Raw genomic sequence first — 18,665 nt, forward strand, 5'->3', positions numbered from 1 at the left:
CTCGAATCACGAAGCTTAAGAGACAACAACTTCCAGTTCGTTAGCCGATCACTCCAGTCATGTAGGCCTAAAGGCTTTTCATTGCAACAAACCCGGCCGCCTAGGCCTTTTCCAGACCATTCATCCTTATCGCTTTTGGTCTAGCTGTAATCAGAGCGGTGCGCAGCTTGACTACCGAAATTGACTAACAAAAGTTTCCGTCCTTGCGCTGAATAATCGATCAAGCCGTATCCTCTCTCCGACCCAGGCCACCTTTCCGTCTTTGCCTTGCAAGCATGTATATAATTCTGGGGCCACTTCCTTGCCTCGTCCTAGCAGGGGCTATCACTCCCACACGGCGCAACACTTGTAAATCCTAACTCGTCTTTCTTGACATTCTTATGCCTCTCAAAATACCACCACAAACGCCTCATCCCCAGCTTGTACTGCTCATTTGTCATCCCATGGGAAAACCCGAGCAAAGCAATTGGTAGGCACACGTCGAGCAGGGATGCATTAGACGCTTTATCCAGGTATGTAGAGTGGATGCATGGTATCGTCCAAATCGCCAGAGATTCGATCTTTAACAAAATCGACTGTCAGTTTATAAAGTCCATATACCAAGCAAATAACTCACAAACACGAAACTATAGGGCAGTCCGTCATATCACCCTGCCCATCTTGACATGCATCACCGGAACCTCTTTTCCCGTCGTCCCCCTCTTCTCAAACTGGACCGGATCCAGTATCTCCATCCCACACATCCCATAAAACCTCGTCTGATTCGATCGCGCATCAAAATGGAAAAGCACATTACCCTCTCCATACTTTTCTTTCAACAGAGAAACCGCATGCGCAAACATGGTTCGCCCGATACCTAGTCCGCGTAAGTCAGGGTGGACAGCGAATTTGTGTAGCTGGACATGAGTCAAGGAAGGGGAGAGAAGTGGGCTACGGGGTGGGGTGGTGGGTGAGAGTGGGCGGTAAGGCTGTAGGGCGAGGGTCATGATGCCGACCGGTTCTTGCGCAGGAGCCGTACCGGAGGGGCATGGAAGGTATTCTGGCGAGAGCTGGGTCCCGTGCGGGGAGGTGAGGTAGGCACCGAGGTGGATGGTGCCGGGTGCAAAGTCATATGCCGGGTCGAGCTGCGAGTCCAGCGCGATGGACGGCCAAAGGACGAGGTGGCGGAGGGGCGCTGTCTGCTGCGGCGTGATCGCCGTGATGGCCGTGATCGCAGCAGGCGGCGTTTGGGTCGGGGCCATCGCTGCGTAGCCTGGATGTTTCACTCGCAACTCTCCATCTCGTACTAATGGAGTAGCTTGGGCATATATAGACGCGTCAGTCACGTGACCGGATGATGTCAACCGACGCGTCGCGTAAACAAAAGTCGGCCGCATCGATCTCATTTCCATCAAACATTTCCCAAGGGCCCGCTGTACTGTTCTATGATCCGGGAAACATCAGCATGGAAGTCGACCAGGCACCCAACTACCCGGATATCCAGGGCTACTACCTCAGTAGGGAAATAGGCGGGGGAGGTTTCTCCAAGTAAGCCCCTCTCTGTCAAGCGGTTCTTGTCTTAATCTACATCTTCAGGGTCTACCGAGCCGTACACAGGCAAACAAGAGGGCTCGCAGCATGTAAAGTGATCAACCTGTACGTCAACCCAGCCTGGGGACTTGGCACTCCCAACATCAAGGAGCTTCAAAAAGAAGTCCAAGTACACAAGGCCCTCAAAAACCCGTACATCCTCGAGTTCCTACACCACGAAACGATAAAAATCGATAACCCAGATCATTATACTCCGGGACTGTACATGCTTCTCGAGCTGGCTGTTGGTGGAGATTTGTTTGACAAGATTGGTATGTGTACTGCTTTGCCAAGGTTGACAAAACTGACGGTCGTTATTAGCGCCGGACGTTGGTGTGCCCGAAGATCTTGCCAAGTTTTACTTTGCCCAGATGGTTGCTGGTGTGGTAAGTTTTTCTTCCAAGCAATGCCCCAACATCAGCCACCAAATTAAATGAATGCTCTGTTAGGAATTCATCCACGCCAAAGGTATCGCCCACCGTGACCTTAAACCCGAAAACCTCCTTCTCGCAGCTAACGGTAACCTCAAAATCACCGACTTTGGTCTCTGCGCCGTATTCAGACACAAGGGCAAGACGAGACTACTGAGTGGGAGATGCGGAAGCTTGCCTTATGTTGCGCCGGAAGTAAGTCGTGAATCGCTCGATCAAGGAGTCTGTAAGACAAGTTTGTAGAGCAAGGAAAATCTGACAATGATGAATAGCTTGGTGTGCCAGCAGGACAGGGGTATGCGGCAGAACCGGTTGACATTTGGGGAATGGGTGTTGTCCTTTACACCCTCCTCGTGGGCAGTACGTCCACCACGCTTGATTCATATTCTTAATTCCCAATTTGATGCTGAACCGAGTATAGATACACCATGGGATGAACCTTCGGAAAGTAGTCCTGAATTCTGTGCATACAGAACAGGCGAGTTGTTCAACTATGATCCATGGACAAGAATACGCGGTCAGGCATTAGGTATGTTTCTTCTATCCAGATTATCTCTAAAAAGATATCTCGTGAACTAATTATTTCCATAAAAATAGATATTCTAAAGGGCTTGTTGTGTATCGACCCCCAGCAAAGATTAACGATTTCTGGCATCAAACACCACCCATGGTGTATGACGTGCGTCTTTCTACCCTACTCTCTTCTGTTCAACCTCAAAATAGTAATTGCGCATGTTGTATTAATATCTCCATAACAGACAAAGTCAACTGCGTCGCGAGCAGCTTTCGGAAGCTCTTACCCAAGGTATCCGTCAAGAGGGTATGATGGCCTATGCGGACCCCGTTTTCCGTTCAGGGGAATCTCAAGCCTATGCAGCTTCGTACGTCCGATTCCCCCCCCCTCCCCTAGGGAGCAAAGATGTAGCTGACATGGTTCTTGTTTTGGATGATACAGACGCGGGGCAAGGATGGCTGGCGATACCGATTGGCTTAACAAGGAAGAGTCGCAATTCATGCGCGGTACCGGTAACATTGTACGTTTCCCACACCAATCTCCTGCCCTTCCTTTTTCTTTCTTTCTTTGCGATAGCAAGCTTACCAAACTCCTAAAACCACTTGGCAGACGCAATCTGGTGATCTAATGACCATCACCACCCGATTCTGGATGGCCCTCCCGCCCAACGAAGCATTCCAGATCCTTGCCGCTTTCTTGCAGTCTGATGTGGCTGATGCCAACGGTTCCGTCCGCGCTGTCGCCGCGCCATCAGCACCAGGAGACTCGTTCTCTGGTTCTCACGGAGCAGGAGGGGTGATCAAACTTCACAAGGCAGCGGGACATCAATATGTGGAGGGCAAAGTCGTTGTCTTGCCTAGCGATAGTTTGGCGGCCGAGGGCCAGAGTTTGGTGATCATGCAAAGGGCGAAGGGGTCGATCTTACATTGGAGGGCGTTGTGGTGGAGTGTGGTGAGAGCGAATGAGCTGCAGGATTATGTTATTCGAGGAGACATGTGAATAAAGTCATGATGCAGTTTAACGAGTTATTTTACAGTAAATGCAAGGCAGGGGCAAAGAGTCATGGATATATGTAATTAATCACAACTTGATGCATAGATTATGGTCTTCCAAATATGCTTTTTCTAACAATATAACGCCTCTTGAAACCCGTGTTTACTGCGAAAAGAAAGAATCGTCAGTACAGATACAAAATGATTTGAACAGAGGAAGAAAAAAAAAAGAAGACTTACATAAACCTCAAGAACATACCTCTCCTCCTCCTTGAGCTCCTCCAAGTACTCTTCAGCCTCCTTCCTCTCCATACCACCCTCCTGAGCCAAACTGCCAACCAAAGCCTCGTAAACATCCGGCACAGGCCAAGTAGGACCACACAGGTAAAAGTACGCCGCGTCGCTACCCTTGCCCTTCAACAACCTGGCCAACATACTCTTGTCCTGAGACATCTTGTGCTGGATATAAGTCTTGCTGTCAGAGTCTCGAGAGAAGGCAAGACCGGCGTGGGAAATGATGCCAGAGGCGATGTAAGCTTCAATGTCTTCGCCGTAGAGGTACTCTTGGGATCGGTATCGGGAACCAAAGTAGTAGATGAGAGGACCAACTTCGATGCCTTGGGATCGTTGCCAAGCTCGGTGCTGCATGAAAGCTCGGAAGGGTGCGGCACTAAGAGGTGGAAAAAAGAAGAATGATCAGCATGCACATATTCACAATAAACACAATTTTTTATACATACCCAGTACCGAGACCGGCCATGATGATAGGCTGCTTGTTGTCAGGAGGAAGTTTCATGACGGAAGGCTTGATTGACACGGTAACCTTGGCTCCGGGCTTGAGAGCAGCCAAGTACCTAGTACATTGACCGAATCGAGGAGAGCCTATTAAAAAAAAAGTTGCGTCAGTACAAGACATATGAAGGGTAACGAAGGAGAGGAATGTGGCTCACCCTTCGAGTTGATCCAATCGACAGTAACAATCAACAACTCAACCTTGTCTCCAACCGCCTTCTGACTGCTCGCGATAGAATAATGCCTAGGCTTGATCTCAGGAATCAAACCAACAAGCTCTTCGATACCAGGTCTAGCACTCTTGAACATTTTCAAAACATCGGCAAAAGTGACGGTGATATCCTCGGCCAATCGCTTGAACAACTCGGCACCTTCAGGAGCAGAGATGAACTTGAGTCGCATAGCTTCGGCCTTGGTGGTGGCAATCTTGCTGAGAGCAGCGTAGAACGCTTTGCCCGGTCGACCAAAGAGATCAATGTTCTGCTGCAAGAGCTGGAAGACGGTTCGAGTCTCGAGAGTACCTTGCCTGGTAGGAGAAGGGAAAGTGACGAGCGCGTCGGGATGGAGGCCGTACCACTCGCAAAACTCGCGCACCTCCTCCGTATCATTCCAACCGTGAATACCGATAGCCTCACCAATCTCGTACTTGAGGCCGGTACCGGCAGTGTCGAGCTCGAGGTGGAAGACATTTCGGTCGTAAGTGGCAGGAGTGAGTCGACGGTTCTCGGAGACGGTAACGAGGAAGGTCTCTTCGGACATGGAAGGTCGGAGAGCGGTGATGCCAGGAAGACCTTGAGAAGCATCGGTGGTTGTAGCCTCGGGCACGGCGAAAGCCTCTCGGAAGAACAAGTGTCGAGCAGCAAGCTCCCAAGGACCGACAGAAGAATCTTGCTCATCGTTGGCAGCGACCACACCAGCCAAACCAGGCAAAGCATCCCATTCCCACCTGCCTTTCACCTTCTCAGTCTTACCCTCCTCAATCTCGGGTACCTCCCATTCCTTGGCATCGATCTCGTTGAGCGCGGCCTGAGCGATCTCGACGTCGTCGCGAACGAGTTGGTGGTTATGGAAAGCATCGAGAACCTTCCAGACACCAGGGGCGAGCTTCTGAGTACCAGTGTAGAGAAGGAGGAAAGCGACTTGCTCTTGAATGGGCGTGGTCGGGGAAGAAGAGAGGTCGAGGGAGAAGATGCGGAGGTTCTTGGATTTGATAGTCTGAATTTCGGAACGAGTGAACTTGACGGGAATCTCCTCCTCGGACCATGGGAGAGCGAGGACGACAATGGAACCCTCCTTGGCAACAGACAAGACATCGGCAGACTTCAAGACGTTGGCGTCAGAGATCCATGTGACGTCCGTGGGCTCCTCAACTCTGAGCGCAGCGCGAGAAGTACCAGCAGGTGCCAGCGAAAGAACGGACTTGACACCACGGGCGGCTGCTGAGCCAAACTGAGCGATGTGGGTGGAGAGAGAAGGAGAAGAGAGGAAGAGGTGCGCAAGGAGCTGAGGAAGAGGAGAAGCAGGAGCGGTGTAGAAGGAGACGATCTTGCCGGGCTTGGTAGCGGTAGACTGAGCGAGAGCAGAGATTGACTCGACAGAGGTCGCAACAAGAGACTTGACGAGAGGCAAGACGACCTTGCTGGAACCAGAAGCGGCGTAGACGGAAGCAAGCACGATAGCCTTGAGAGCTTCGGCGTCGACCTTGGAAGCACCGACAACGTGGACCGTCTTGCGGTCGTTGGAAGTAAGACCGGCATAGAGGGCCTCAGAGGAGGGACTCAAAGTGTTGAGCTCGACCAAACCAGCAGAGGCGGGAAGAGCGGCGGCGATAGAAGATGCGAGATAACCGGCAGGAGCGACGTAAAGCTCGGAAGCAGACCCATTGTGAACGGTCAGGTCGTCGATAGCAGCAGGTTGAGGAGCCGGGAAGGTGAAAGAGGTAGTCTCACGGCCGGTAAAAGTGCTCTCAACAACGTGGACAACCTTTCTGGGCTCGGCACCGTAAAGCTTGGAAGCGTTGTCGACGATTCGCTCGCCGGAAGAGAAGACAACCTCCCAACCCTCAGGAAGAGAGGTAAGAGCCCTGACCGTACCAGGGGCGTAGAGGGCATCGGCGAACTCGAGATCGTCGGTGGTAGAAGTAGTGGCGAGGTTTATGATCACGTCGCCCTCAATAGCCTCGAGGCTAGGGAGGAGATACTGAAGAGTCTTGATGCTGGCAAAGACAGTGAACTTGCCTTGAGTCTTGCTGGCATAACCGGCAAGTTCGAGACCGGCACCCTCACGAGTCTGCAACTCATGAACCTTCTTGTTGCCCAACTTGCTAAGCCTAGATCCAAAACCAACGAGCTTGGCATCATCGTAAACCCAAACAGACTCGGAGTGCTTGACGGCCAGAGCCTCAAGCCCATCGATGGCAGAGGCGAAGACGGCGGTACCAGGCTTGGTAGAGGCAGTAGGAAGAGAAGAGGCGATCAAATTGGTGTAGTAGCCATCGTCGGTAGGGAGCGGAGTGGAGGAAGGAATGGAAGAGTCGACAAGGGCCTTTGCAAGCGCTGAAGGAGAGGCAGGCTTGGAGTCCTTGTTGTTTTCGCCCTCTGAGACGGCGGTGGAGGTGGCCGAGTAAGGAGTGGAAGCGCCGTCGGCGTCGAGGTTGAGGCCGGCGTTGACGTCTGCGGCGGCGAGCGCGGCCTTTTTGGCGGGGAGGCCGGGGGGGGAGGTGGCGCTGGAGGTGAGGGCGATGGGAGCCATTTTGTGAGAGAGAATTACGGGGAGAAGGAAAAGGAGTGGCCAACGGCGCGGGTTATTTATTGGTGGAGTAAAATTCAGCAGATTACGATAACCGGCCAGTTATCTGGAAGACTTTTCATCGGCCCGATGGCGTGCGCGATCGCAATTACAAATTCCGAACCAGCGACTGTTAACTATCCGATCACACCATGCATAAAAATGCATCATTACGACGACATGTTAAATATTTGAACATTGCCCATTCCACCCTCACGCGCTCTTCCACCCCTGCCTCGGGGCCAGAAAGAATCCCGGATGGAAGACGGCCGTTGCCAACAACGCCATAATCATGGGGATGCCGTCCAGCGTGTCTTGATACGCCTCTGCCGGACCCGTCAGCCTGGATAAATCGTTCCTACCGAATTGCCCACCGTGGGTGATAAGATATCCGTCCCATCCTTGGATCAGCTCCACAGATCGATAAATGCCTTGTCGAGAAATCCCGTCAGCCCTACTAATCTCATATATGAAACATGAAAGGACTCCACCTCGCACTATAATCATGATGCTGCAAATCCCCGTTCCCACCATCACCCACCGCCACCGCCTCACCTCCTTTTCGCCCCTCGTCACCCTCGCCACCGCATAACCGCCGTACATCCCTTCCTTCCCCGTCGCCTGCTCGGGCGTACTTGGAAGCATCTCTACCTCGTCTCCTTCCCTTCCTCTGTAGGCCCTTCTACTCAACGCTCGTTGCATGAAATCGACTCCAAGACCAGCAAAGGCAATCATACTGACTAGTTGGAAGATGATACCTCCAACCATGATATTAGTCGGCATTTTAGGGGTTGGCGGGTCCACGGAAGCTGCCCATCCTCCGCCAACAGCTTGGAGGATAAGAGAAATGAAGTCGCAGGTGACGAATATAATAATATACCATTTCGGGCGGAGGAAAGAGTACTGCTGACCTAGGGTATTGATACTCATTCCTAAAATGGTGTAGCACCAGGCTACGCTCCAGACTTACTTTAACTAATCATATTTATCAGAACAGGGGAAGAAGATCTTACCGCTGAAGAAAACTGGAGCGATGATCAGACTAGAAAACGCGTCAGTTTGCAAATCAGCCAGCGGGCCACATATCAAAACCTACGTGATGATCTGCATCAAGAACGGCGGGTTATACATCACATTCTGATTCGACCAGTATCTCCCTACCCATCCTATAATTTCCACTACATCAACGATAAGAAGGAAAAAAAAAAAAACACAGTCGCTCAGCTTCTATTCTTTCCCCTTCTTCATTGGCACGGAAGATGGAGTTGAACCTCAACAAACTTACAAAGACATCCGAAAATGAGCGTCGGGAATGCAATCCAGTACTTGAACTTGACTCCTAATACCGTATGCAAACATCCTAGCGCCACGAAGAGGATGATAAAAGTAACACAAACCCAACCGGTGGGGGTATAACCATATGGCGAGAAGTTGAGATAATCGCCTCCGGACATGATTTCTTAAGGGGGGAGTTGGGGTTCTTGTCGGTGATGAGGTTGTTACTGCTACAAGCTATGAAATCACAGTCAATGGATAATGGAGAAAAACCGACTGGTTCTATCGTAGAGAACGAATGTGTGAAGGTGAACTTTCGGGGAAGAGTTGTTGTAAGAGCGAGTGGAAGAAGTGACGTGCAAGAAGGAGAGTGTTTTTTTTTTGCACGAGACCGTCTGAGAATGCATCACGTTGAGAAAGAGAATCCTTTCTGTTTATATACACATAGCTTCCCAAAATCGCACTGGATGGGTTTTGGGAAGTCTGGAGCGGGGTGATTGCCTTTTTGCTTAGCGTTCCAGGCTCCGAGGAGACTGATTGGCTCTAGTTGGGGAGAGCAATTGGCCAGCTGACTAGAATTCAAGGTCAAGGTCAAACAACAGGACGCGGACACCAAGAGATCAATCACCAGTTTGGTGGTTCCTATATGTACATTCCTTTGTCCTATCTGGTGTGTGTCCCTTTGTAAAAAGGCGCTAGGCGTTAAATACCTTTGTCTGAAGAAGAGTGTAGGCAATGAAGCGAAAGTCATACCGGTACTCCAATAAAGAGTTGATGAAGATGAAGTTGATGATGGATTCTGCTGTGAGTTACGTATCACCGGCAGAGCAGCAGCAAAAAACCACACACACCTGGTATTTACGAAATGTCCGCATAAAACAATGAGCATGCATCTTAAAGACAATATCGACCGTACACTCACTGTATGCATATTATTTATCAGTAGCACTGAAACAAAATGCCAAAAATAAATATAAGCAAAAGAAAAAAAAAAGTCAAAAAAGAAGCCCAAGGTGGGACTCGAACCCACAATCCTCTGATAGTCACTTGCGTAACCTAGAAGTCAGAAGCCTTAACCATTAGGCCACACGGGCTTGCTACTGCTGATTCACAAGGAATCATCGATTGGAATGCAAATTTTCATGTTACTTTTAAACCTATATGATCGCCGCCAAAGCAAGACCTTTTTTGGCCTTGTTTCTCTTTAATTTTTTAAAAAAAGCATATATCATTGGATAGATGAATTTTTATACTAGCCGCTGTACCACTTGAGTGAGCAGCATACGTCAGCACTTCTATGCATGGCCTGCGTCCATAGGTAGTAACTGTCCGAAACTTCCCAGCCAGAAGAAAAAAGCAGGTACTTTTTCTACTATTATTTTTCCAAGCCCGTCGGTACGCTTAAGTAATAAGCGCGGAGATAGCGGATCTTGGGCAAATAAAGCGGAAGAAGATAATTATCGCTCGATCTTTAGAAGCCGATCTTCATAGATAATCCATTCATTCACGTGGAGAACTACCACAGAGAAACACGATCGCCTACTAGGATATGCCTCAGTATGGTCAGAGTATCCATTCCTACCCTCCCTCCTGCTCCTCTTGTGCCACCGAATGCCCTCACTCTCCTTCCAACCCCCCAGGCTGCCTCTCATCTCGCTCGATTCTTAGAAAAGGGCAACGGCAAGACGGTCATCCTGACTGGAGCCGGCGTTAGCGTCGATAGCGGAATTAGAGCATATAGAGGTAAAGAAGGGTCATATAGTAATCCAAATTACAAGTAAGCCAATAACTGGACTCGAGCAAGGGAAATAATGCTCAACATTGCCTAGGCCTATCTTATTCCATGAGCTGGTAGAAGATACTCCTAGAGGGGAAATGTTTAGGTGAGTATCGAAACATGACTTGTCCCTGAAACTGACCGACAGAGTTAACACAGACGGCGTTGTATGTTCGCTTGCGTCCCACCGCACACTCTCTCTGACTGACTTTGACCCATGACAAATCGCAGATTGGGCGCGATCTTTCTTAGGTGTTAGTATTCTGTATGGCTCTTCTTCAAAATGACGCTGATAGAATACATCAGTATCCTCCTGTGCGAGATGCACAACCCAACCCAACACATATTTACATAGCTGCGCTCCTATATCTAGGTTTAGCACCCAACTTGATTACTCAAAATGTCTGTAAACACCTCTTGTGACCATCGACAGGTTCTGACTGATGCTTTCGTCTAGGTCGATAATCTTCATCCAAAAGCTTACCATCTTCTTTCTCCTAACACCAAACCACCCATTTTAGAACTCCACGGTACTCTCGCCAAAGTACACTGTATGAAGCATCGTCACGAACAAAGTAGGGACGAGTATCAGGAGCAGATCTCAAGGTTAAATCCCATCTGGGACGAAGCTGCCAAAGAGGCGGAGCGAACGGGAACGTGCGTTTGACTTTAAACAGGGAATTTGCTTGCGACAAGGATGTAGTTAAATCTGATGATATTCGACAGACAACCGCGAACGAACCCTGATGGTGATGTAGACCTGAGAGGAGCGAATTATAATACATTCAATGTGCCCTCATGTCGTATATGTGAAGCGGAGGGCGAAAAACCTACCATGGTATGTCTTTGTTCAGGCCATTCTTGCCGGTGCTCATAATATTGATCCAGGTCAAACCCAACGTGGTATTTTTCGTGAGATTATCATGTTCATCAGTCAAAGATACAAGCTAACCAGCGCGCAACGCTACAGGGTGAAACTATCCCGCCAGTTGTCCGTGATGAATCATTCTCTCTCATCAACTCTGCGTCCTCCCTTCTCATCCTCGGTACATCCCTCGCCACTTATTCTGCCTTCCGCCTTGTTAAACTCGCGCTTGATCAGAAAAAGCCTGTGCTCATGATTTCTACTGGACCTTCACGGGCGGATGGCTTGCCTGGCTTGGAGAAGATGGATCGCGTGGCTGGGGATGTACTCGGCGTATATCTTGATAGTGTTGTGAAGTAAGTTCTAAACTTGTGTCGGAATTCTTTATGAGGTGCTAACACAGCATTATAGGGGTAATCGAGGGATGGAGTTTGATGCAGTGCGAAAGATTCTCCATACTGGTGTAATCAAGCCCATCCCTCAAGTTGATGGTCCTCGCGCTGAAGGGTAATGAAGATTTAGACAGTAATAAAACCAATAATAATTCACTATCAAAAATCATGCTCTAGTATCTGCATTCTGTACTGCGCATCATCTCCGGCATGCATCATCAAAAAGAAGAGCGCATCAAGCGTATATATATCGTAACTCAAAAACCCACAGAATCGCAACTACTGCGATAATAAGTGACTTATACTTATCTACTGTTTGAAAACGTGATGTTTGTGAATTCCAAGAGAAGGAAAAAACGCTGTGCGAAAGAGAATGAAGCCTATTGAATTATTTTACAACGCCCCAACTGAATACGAAAGAGGACTTGAAAATTATAGCTATATACGAAATAATTTACTATACAAATGTTATGTTGGGATCAACTCGCAGAGACCGCGCAATCCATTCTATATCTAATTGTTCCTCCTCGAAGCTTAAGCCGTTTCGTCACCCATTTCCACATCCTCATCTCCGTGAGCAGCTTGGACCGCAGGAACATTGAACTTTCCCCCAGCAAGAACATCCATCAGCCACCCCTTCTCTTCCGGTGCAAGGGCGTCCTTGCCCTTTCGAGCTCGCTGGACAACGGGATGGCTGACGACGTTCTCGATCGTAGGGCGAAGGGCAGGCTCGGCGGACATGCAAGAAATTATGAGGTCGCAAAGGGCTGGCGAAAGCGGAGATAGATCGACAACGGAGAAGTCGTTTTCGCGAAGAGCATGCCAAGGGGCGCCACCGTCGGGAACGCAAATGTTTGTGGCAATTTCAAGAACAACCAAGCCAAAGCTATACTGCTGTCAGCACTTGCTATGATATCCATAGATTTAAACTCACCTAAAGATGTCCGCCGCCATGACAAACACACCTCTCAACATCTCTGGTGCCATATACACCCTATCACCCTCCCTTTCCAGCCTCTCCTTCCCTGTGCCCAGCATAGCAATATTCCCGCTACCCATACCGAGTCCCGCACCCCTAAGGATCTCGACGGGCTCCACACGAGGCCAGCGGGTAGCAAGACCAAAATCACCGATCTTGAGGGAACCAGTTGAAGATATGAGAATGTTGGCAGGCTTAATATCGAAGTGAATTACGCCGTTAGAGTGGATGTGGTGGATACCCTATATCATCGATGTCAGCAAGGTTCGATGAGAATGATGAAAATGACCCACATCACTCAGCTCTCGTATACACTTCCACACTCTCCCTTCATCTAATCTCTCGACAACTCTTCCATACTCCTCCAAGAAGAACGCCAGGGAACCCAGAGCCAACTCGGTCTGGATATAGAGTTGTCTGTTTTGTTCCCAAGCGTCTTGGAACCTGATCACGTGAGGTGAAGGTTTCCTTGAGAGAAGTCGGAGAATGTCAACTTCTTCCAAGTGTCTTAATCTGAGACTGACGTCAGATCACTATCGCCGGTCTCATATAGCTAACTTACCGATCCCTTGCACCATCAAACATGCCCCGAGCCTTTTTTACTGCCCATAATCCCTCTCCATTCCTCTCTTGCACTTTTACAACAGTCGAAAACGCTCCTTTTCCCAAGGTGTCTATAGTGATAAACCTAGACTCAAACATATCTTCTTCCTCTGTCTGGTTTGCTCCCGTAGCAGGGTGAGATTGTCGGTGATTAAGAGTACGGTTGGGATTAGGTTTACGAGGCGGCATGGCAGGGAGAGACATGCGGGGCATGAGATTGGCATTATACGATGATGGTGGGAGTGTCTTGCCGAGGGTGACTTTGGGTGATGGTGTAGGAGTTACCATGTTATGTCGGACAGCTAAAGATTTCGTGAGCAACGTAAATGGAATGATCGATGGAGCAACTAACCGGCCAGCGCGCCCATGGTTTCTTTACTTTTTGTAGGCGTCCCGTCTTCTTCTTCACTCTCGCAAACGATGTTCTCCGCACCAGGAACGCTCAAGCGGTCTGATGTACTATTGGCTTTCTCTGCCATTGTCAAAGATTTCAGTTTTTGCCCTGTTGAATTGCCATTTCGGACTGTAGGAGATTGCTCATCTTCCGTAGCCATTGGTGAGCTCGAAGCGGTAAGCGTAAGGCGTGGTAATTCAGCTGCACCTGGCCGACGCTTCATCACACTGGGAGGAGGTTTCTTGGTCGAAGGTGGAGGCATAGTGCACTTTGGCTTGGGCTGAAACTGCGGAAGATTGGTTTTGTTTGAGTCTTCCAAGGGCCCACTCATTTCAACATCACCATTAAAAGATCCGGAACTGAGAGTGGGCTGCGATACCGAGTGACCCACACCGCTTTTGAAGGCCTGCTTCTTGACGGGTGTACCTGGCATGGCTGGCTTGACATCGGCAGCAGAATGAACTCCAATACCAAGACCGACACCGCTTTCACCTAAAAACCCAAAGGCAGATGGAGGATTATAGGGCCAGCCGCTCTCCACGATAGGGCCCACGCCTGGAGTCTCGTTACCCATAGAAGAAGGTCGCTTGTGCATAGTCGATTGTTGAGGATGACCGTGACCGGGCTTCACGACAGATGGAGGTACAACAAGGGAGGTAGGGCGAGATGAAGAGCTATCATCGCCCATGGATATGCCTGAGTCTCGAGGCTTGTACTTGTGAGTGACTGATCTTTCTTCTTGCTGCTGAAATACCTCTTGCAGAGGTTTGACGTTTTCAAAAATAGGAGGCTCAGCAGGCGAAAAGGTAGTGGCAGGAGGTGTAAGATTTGCGGTTGATAGAGATGAAAGTGATGAGTTCGAATATGAAAAGTCGGGAAGAGGGCCAAGATGCGGTGTTGAAGACAAGGCAAGAGATTTGGCGCCGAACGATCTACTCATCGATGTTGTAGTCCTATCTGCCGAATTAATTCTCTTATGCGCTCGTCCTTCATGTGATCCACCAGGCGCCTTGCCCTCCAAACCTGAACTCCCAAATGTGGACGCCGGACGAGTCTTTCGTACATGAGTGTTGATATGCGAATTACTTCCAAACAATGCGTCACCATCTGTTGAAGTAGAGTGAATATGATCAAGCGAGATAGCTTTCTTCTGAATAAGGCTCGATGTCTGTGCGAGCGTTGGCGGACGCTCCCCTGTGCCGGTAAGGGTACCAGCCCTTGCACGAAGGGGGTGCGATGTTGAAAGCTTGGAAATATTTGAGCCATCGCCAAACAGCGGGGCTGGACATGTTCCGTCTTGCGACTTTAACGAACGAGAAGAAGGAAACAGAGGCTGAGGCGGCGGCGCAGGGCTGCCATTGCCCAGTAACGGTGTTGGCGGTAAGGTTGGCGAAAATTCCTCATCCGACATCTCCGTATGGGAATTCTTCAGAGGACTCGTCATCTTGCTTTTGGAACTATCCGCTGGCAAAAACAGATTTCTCCTACTCTCATCCCTTTCCGCAGGATTCGTTCCCACCGCGCCTGGCCTTAAGCTTCTACTTTGCCCTGGCACTCTCCTGATAGGCGAATCATCCGCAAGTCTCAACCTCGCTGTCGCACTTGACATTCCACATGCTGGTGTTGGGCTTTCTTCGGGGGTTTCAGGAGTAGATGAAGAGGATTGGTGAGAAATTTCGCGTGTCATGGCATGTGGTTTAAGAGAGGCAAACCGGGAGGGTGTTGGTGACGTAGGAGGAAAAGTGGATTGCTTGGCGCCAGCGCCTGCTAAAGGTGAAGGATCGTTTCGCACGGGGGAGATCATAACAAAATCTTCATCCCGATGTTTGGGTGATGGTGAAGGCGACAACTTGTGCTTACCCTTGCTTGATGGAAAAGGGGATTTGAATGACGAGACAGTGAACGGGTTTGGGATTGGGCTTTGCGCCACCGGTCCTCGAGATGCACTTGACGATCCCTCGCCGCTTGATGAAGTGTTCGTGCTTGAGGAGGACGAAGACGTTGAAGACTTGCTAAAGGATGGGGCGCCAAACCACGTCGTCGGTTTGTTAAGCCCCTTGGCACGGGGTAGGCGGAAGGAGCTGCCCGATGCTTGTTGCGTGGTGGATGATTTGGAAGTCATTGTGAGTGGCGAATAAAAGAGCGTGGAAATGACTGTGGAATATAAAGTACTCGTAAGATGTTGAGGGAGCGGCGGTGTGAGAATAAGTTGCAGGCGGGTAATCGTGATGTTTGACGATTTCTACACAACGCGTCGTGGCTCCAAAGTTTCCGCTGCGCCGACTGTCCCTCACGCATCCGCTGACTTTCTGGCGTTCTTGGGCGACTTCTTGCTGGACAATATGTTCGATATATGTTGGATGGGCTGGATGTTTACTTGCCGGTATCTATACTTGTATGAAAATGAAAGAATAAAAATAAATTAAAAAATAAGAGCACAGGAGGTGGTGTTTGCTCAAACGAGGCAAAGGTCAGACACGTCAATCCAGGGAGGGTAAGTACTACGTAAATAAGGTTTTTAACATCTCACCTTCTTCTTGTTTACACTGCCACAACTCCCTCGGCATTTCGGCATTATGTTACTTACCTCCACCAACCACTGACGCGACGCGTTGATAAACAAAAGAAGTCAAGCGCGATAATCTGTGGGCTGTGTGATCTGGGAATTTCATTGGAAAAGACAACTGCAGAAGCAAACAAAGAAAAAAATACATGCCACAATGCAATGCTAAATTATGCACATAATTAAAAACGATTAGAACCAAATGTTATACGAACAAGCACTGACTTTCAGAGACATACAGAAGTTACTCATAAGATTAAAAAGGGGCGTCACACATTGATAGGAATAGGAACGCAACGAGCGAAAATGTATGCACGAAAAATGGTGGGAAGAAACTGATATGCGCTAGATTCTTTCGAGAGGATCTATGATGTTGCTGGAATTGATCGTGAAAGGTCTATGCTAGTGATAACAAAAGGGCCTGGCAAAACCTGATGGGAATGTTGTTCATCAACAGTCAGCAGTGTTGAGGTATCCTATATCATGAAAGAAACTTACCCTCAAATTGGTTATAAACTTGACCTTATTCCATCATTCTCATCTGAGCCGGAGTATCTTCTACTTCTCTCCCTCAAAGTAACACTGGCTTCTGAAACGGCAGTCTTCTTCCGGCCAGGCTTTACCTTGCCATTAGCGAGCGGCACAGTCTGCGGTGCTTCAACAACCTCCTCTGACTGAAGAGTAAACTCTTTGGAAGGGGGGGAATGAGTCTTGGCTCGTGTGCCGTGGGAATTGGTTGGTGACGTATGGGTGTTGGATTGAGAAGCTGGGGATTTTTTTACCTTTCCACCCCTGGTTCCCCTGTTGCCCGATACAGGAGTCTCAGAGGGCACAGGAGTGCCAGCGCTAGGAGTATTATTTGAGGCGATCTCCTCCTTACTCTTGGGGATGTAGATTTCACCCTTGGCACTGGCCTTCATTTCCTTGACCAATTCCTGCATCCTCGTGATCCCTTCTTTCCTAGCCTTTTTCTCATCCTTGTTCATCTTCTTCACTTTCGCCAGCCTCTCATCCCTAATCTCCTCTTCCCTAGAAGGCTTCATTGCTCTATGGTTTCCCCAGTCCGAAGTCGGGGAATAGGGATGCAGATACTGATGTTCGCCGTTGGCCATACTCGCCGAATGTGTCGGCTTTACCGTCGACTGGTCTACCGATGGATCATAGGCTGCACACCTCTCCAAGATAGGTCGGATGAGGGGTCTGATCGACACACACCTTGCCTTGGGAGGGGGACCGTTTACCACCGTGGCGGCTTTTCGCTTCCGGTTCTGTGCAGATTGGAACGACACGTCAGACTGGGGTGTTTGAGCACCGGCGTCGCAGGGAGTGGTAGACGATGAGCTAATAGATGGGGAAGGGAGGGTGTTGCTGGATGTGACAGGAAGAGGTCGGTCGAGGACGATGCGTGGGGTGACACGGGTGTGGGATTTGGCGTCGGCCGGGTGGCCGAAAGAAGGTGGGTAGAGAAAACGGATCGCTATGGGAGGCATTATTGATAACCAGTATGGTGGTAGCGTATGTACTCGTAGAGAGTGAACGCCGACGGTGGATAATAAGATAAGCAGCAGGTAAAGAGTAATGGGAATATGAGTGTGAACTGCAATGCGGACCCATGAGCACTCTGTTCTGAATTTGACAAGGTTGTGATTGGGAAGTGGAGGTTAAAGGCGGCGGAAGCTGAGCTCACAAAGGCTTTTTTTTCTTTAAATCAAAGAATGCAGCGGTCCGGAAGTGATCGTTCTTGGCCTCCAAAGTTTATTCTCTGTTGGGAGAGTTCTGGTAGGATACAGCACAAGAGAAGATGTAAATGTGGCATAAACATGCGTCAAACAAACAACTGCTGCTTCTAGGCTTACTGGCTGCCTCATCGGTCGTCTGCTTGTCTTTCTTGTTCGCTTTACTTGTCCTGTGTTTCTCGGACATAAATGACGTTTCGGCACTCGGCAATGTAAAACCGCCTCACAATGCCAGGCACACGTTACGTAACTACAGATTTGTTTGCCGCAAGTTGGACGTCCACGTCCGATAACGGACGTTGATCTTTCGGTCTTTCGTTGCCGCGCACTTGACCGGCAGTGCATGCCATGCCAGCGTGTTACGTGTACGGTAACTCGCTACTGTACATCATTTTTCGATGGCTTTTTTGTTTTGATTCTTCTTTACTATCTATCATACAGGGCCTGAAATGGTCCAGATAGGTATAGGAAACAGTTCATGGACCTCTGCACATCACTGGCCCTTTGATCAACAGTTTGGCTTTCTTCTCTACAAAACTAAGGCAAGACTGCCACCATCGTAATAGGCACGGGTGCTGGTCGGTACTCATTGAGGTCGGTCTGATGTACCTGAACTGGGCGACGAAGGTGGTCAGACGGCAGATGGAATTATGGATGTATGGTAGGTAACTGGGATTTTATTAGCAGAATCCATCTTTACAGGTCCCACTGCTGTGTAATAACCCTGCTATTATATAACCGAAGAGCCTTGGGCTCGCTCGTTATAGATCTCATTCTCTTGGATCTCCAAAAGACCGATCTACGACAGCCACTGCTTCGCAATCTGAAGATTGTACGCTGAACAAGCCAATGATTAACGATTCATTTGATACCTGAACCCCTTATTTCACGCACAAGAATCATTAATAACATTGCTTATGGAGCGACAAACAACTTTTCCATGTATTTTTTGGCTATTATTATCTGTGATGAATTTTTTAAAGACCTTTCATAGCA

General features: G+C 49.2%; 7 protein-coding genes and 4 non-coding genes; 5 read left to right on the forward strand and 6 right to left on the reverse strand.

Annotated features, from left to right (window-relative positions):
* Window positions 1–71: 71 nt before the first annotated feature.
* CNAG_12729 lies at window positions 72–790 on the forward strand. The gene is made up of 2 exons (XR_001046038.1): window positions 72–512; window positions 583–790. It is a non-coding gene; the product is annotated as a hypothetical RNA (non-coding RNA).
* Window positions 97–1,263, reverse strand: CNAG_03166 (hypothetical protein). XM_012195680.1 has 2 exons: window positions 617–1,263; window positions 97–560 (listed from the first exon to the last, which is right to left on the reverse strand). The coding sequence occupies exon 1, from the start codon at window positions 1,239–1,241 to the stop codon at window positions 642–644; it is 600 nt and encodes a 199-aa protein (XP_012051070.1). The 5' UTR covers window positions 1,242–1,263; the 3' UTR covers window positions 97–560; window positions 617–641.
* CNAG_03167 (CAMK/CAMKL/Chk1 protein kinase) lies at window positions 950–3,628 on the forward strand. XM_012195469.1 has 10 exons: window positions 950–1,527; window positions 1,576–1,841; window positions 1,891–1,955; window positions 2,019–2,195; window positions 2,273–2,360; window positions 2,422–2,529; window positions 2,598–2,679; window positions 2,759–2,881; window positions 2,956–3,034; window positions 3,124–3,628. Exons 1-10 carry the CDS (start codon window positions 1,334–1,336, stop codon window positions 3,511–3,513), a joined length of 1,572 nt encoding a protein of 523 aa, XP_012050859.1. The 5' UTR covers window positions 950–1,333; the 3' UTR covers window positions 3,514–3,628.
* Window positions 3,571–7,122, reverse strand: CNAG_03168 (sulfite reductase (NADPH) flavoprotein alpha-component). XM_012195681.1 has 4 exons: window positions 4,457–7,122; window positions 4,247–4,388; window positions 3,747–4,176; window positions 3,571–3,672 (listed from the first exon to the last, which is right to left on the reverse strand). Exons 1-4 carry the CDS (start codon window positions 7,047–7,049, stop codon window positions 3,670–3,672), a joined length of 3,168 nt encoding a protein of 1,055 aa, XP_012051071.1. The 5' UTR covers window positions 7,050–7,122; the 3' UTR covers window positions 3,571–3,669.
* A 101-nt stretch (window positions 7,123–7,223) lies between these two features.
* Window positions 7,224–9,210, reverse strand: CNAG_03169 (hypothetical protein). Its single transcript, XM_012195470.1, has 5 exons — window positions 8,989–9,210; window positions 8,182–8,932; window positions 7,577–8,127; window positions 7,460–7,516; window positions 7,224–7,411 (listed from the first exon to the last, which is right to left on the reverse strand). The coding sequence occupies exons 3-5, from the start codon at window positions 8,013–8,015 to the stop codon at window positions 7,299–7,301; spliced, it is 609 nt and encodes a 202-aa protein (XP_012050860.1). The 5' UTR covers window positions 8,016–8,127; window positions 8,182–8,932; window positions 8,989–9,210; the 3' UTR covers window positions 7,224–7,298.
* On the forward strand, window positions 7,291–8,765 carry CNAG_12730. Its single transcript, XR_001046039.1, has one exon. It is a non-coding gene; the product is annotated as a hypothetical RNA (non-coding RNA).
* Window positions 9,211–9,365: 155 nt separating the features above from the next.
* CNAG_10094 lies at window positions 9,366–9,454 on the reverse strand. Its single transcript has one exon. It is a non-coding gene; the product is annotated as a tRNA-Arg (tRNA).
* Window positions 9,455–9,721: 267 nt separating this feature from the next.
* On the forward strand, window positions 9,722–11,874 carry CNAG_03170 (hypothetical protein). XM_012195471.1 has 10 exons: window positions 9,722–10,137; window positions 10,190–10,243; window positions 10,297–10,304; window positions 10,369–10,391; window positions 10,444–10,539; window positions 10,595–10,794; window positions 10,864–10,975; window positions 11,026–11,049; window positions 11,108–11,358; window positions 11,414–11,874. The coding sequence occupies exons 1-10, from the start codon at window positions 9,920–9,922 to the stop codon at window positions 11,511–11,513; spliced, it is 1,086 nt and encodes a 361-aa protein (XP_012050861.1). The 5' UTR covers window positions 9,722–9,919; the 3' UTR covers window positions 11,514–11,874.
* CNAG_03171 (Wee protein kinase) lies at window positions 11,561–15,824 on the reverse strand. XM_012195682.1 has 5 exons: window positions 13,329–15,824; window positions 12,936–13,278; window positions 12,667–12,886; window positions 12,329–12,615; window positions 11,561–12,280 (listed from the first exon to the last, which is right to left on the reverse strand). Exons 1-5 carry the CDS (start codon window positions 15,490–15,492, stop codon window positions 11,929–11,931), a joined length of 3,366 nt encoding a protein of 1,121 aa, XP_012051072.1. The 5' UTR covers window positions 15,493–15,824; the 3' UTR covers window positions 11,561–11,928.
* A 204-nt stretch (window positions 15,825–16,028) lies between these two features.
* CNAG_03172 (hypothetical protein) lies at window positions 16,029–17,803 on the reverse strand. XM_012195683.1 has 3 exons: window positions 17,621–17,803; window positions 16,432–17,530; window positions 16,029–16,364 (listed from the first exon to the last, which is right to left on the reverse strand). The coding sequence occupies exon 2, from the start codon at window positions 17,421–17,423 to the stop codon at window positions 16,443–16,445; it is 981 nt and encodes a 326-aa protein (XP_012051073.1). The 5' UTR covers window positions 17,424–17,530; window positions 17,621–17,803; the 3' UTR covers window positions 16,029–16,364; window positions 16,432–16,442.
* Window positions 17,804–18,096: 293 nt separating this feature from the next.
* On the forward strand, window positions 18,097–18,657 carry CNAG_12731. XR_001046040.1 has 2 exons: window positions 18,097–18,330; window positions 18,414–18,657. It is a non-coding gene; the product is annotated as a hypothetical RNA (non-coding RNA).
* Window positions 18,658–18,665: the final 8 nt, after the last annotated feature.

The sequence above is a fragment of the Cryptococcus neoformans genome, chromosome 8 (genome assembly GCF_000149245.1).
Source record: "Cryptococcus neoformans var. grubii H99 chromosome 8, complete sequence".
Classification (NCBI taxonomy): Eukaryota; Fungi; Basidiomycota; class Tremellomycetes; order Tremellales; family Cryptococcaceae; genus Cryptococcus; species Cryptococcus neoformans.

Coding starts and splice junctions, on each gene's coding strand:
- CNAG_03168 (XM_012195681.1), bottom strand. CDS start 7,049: ATGGCTCCCATCGCCCTCACCTCCAGCGCCACCTCCCCCCCCGGCCTC. Junction 4,389..4,456: donor CGATTGGATCAACTCGAAGG/GTGAGCCACATT, acceptor TTTTTTTAATAG/GCTCTCCTCGATTCGGTCAA. Junction 4,177..4,246: donor ATGGCCGGTCTCGGTACTGG/GTATGTATAAAA, acceptor TCCACCTCTTAG/TGCCGCACCCTTCCGAGCTT.
- CNAG_03169 (XM_012195470.1), bottom strand. CDS start 8,015: ATGAGTATCAATACCCTAGGTCAGCAGTACTCTTTCCTCCGCCCGAAA. Junction 7,517..7,576: donor CATCATGATTATAGTGCGAG/GTGGAGTCCTTT, acceptor TTTCTCGACAAG/GCATTTATCGATCTGTGGAG. Junction 7,412..7,459: donor CGGATATCTTATCACCCACG/GTGGGCAATTCG, acceptor CGGGTCCGGCAG/AGGCGTATCAAGACACGCTG.
- CNAG_03172 (XM_012195683.1), bottom strand. CDS start 17,423: ATGCCTCCCATAGCGATCCGTTTTCTCTACCCACCTTCTTTCGGCCAC.
- CNAG_03167 (XM_012195469.1), top strand. CDS start 1,334: ATGATGTCAACCGACGCGTCGCGTAAACAAAAGTCGGCCGCATCGATC. Junction 2,361..2,421: donor TTACACCCTCCTCGTGGGCA/GTACGTCCACCA, acceptor AACCGAGTATAG/ATACACCATGGGATGAACCT. Junction 2,680..2,758: donor CACCACCCATGGTGTATGAC/GTGCGTCTTTCT, acceptor TCTCCATAACAG/ACAAAGTCAACTGCGTCGCG.
- CNAG_03170 (XM_012195471.1), top strand. CDS start 9,920: ATGGTCAGAGTATCCATTCCTACCCTCCCTCCTGCTCCTCTTGTGCCA. Junction 10,138..10,189: donor TATAGTAATCCAAATTACAA/GTAAGCCAATAA, acceptor AACATTGCCTAG/GCCTATCTTATTCCATGAGC. Junction 10,976..11,025: donor AGGGCGAAAAACCTACCATG/GTATGTCTTTGT, acceptor ATATTGATCCAG/GTCAAACCCAACGTGGTATT.
- CNAG_03166 (XM_012195680.1), bottom strand. CDS start 1,241: ATGGCCCCGACCCAAACGCCGCCTGCTGCGATCACGGCCATCACGGCG.
- CNAG_03171 (XM_012195682.1), bottom strand. CDS start 15,492: ATGACTTCCAAATCATCCACCACGCAACAAGCATCGGGCAGCTCCTTC. Junction 13,279..13,328: donor AACCATGGGCGCGCTGGCCG/GTTAGTTGCTCC, acceptor CGAAATCTTTAG/CTGTCCGACATAACATGGTA. Junction 12,616..12,666: donor GTATACGAGAGCTGAGTGAT/GTGGGTCATTTT, acceptor TCGATGATATAG/GGTATCCACCACATCCACTC.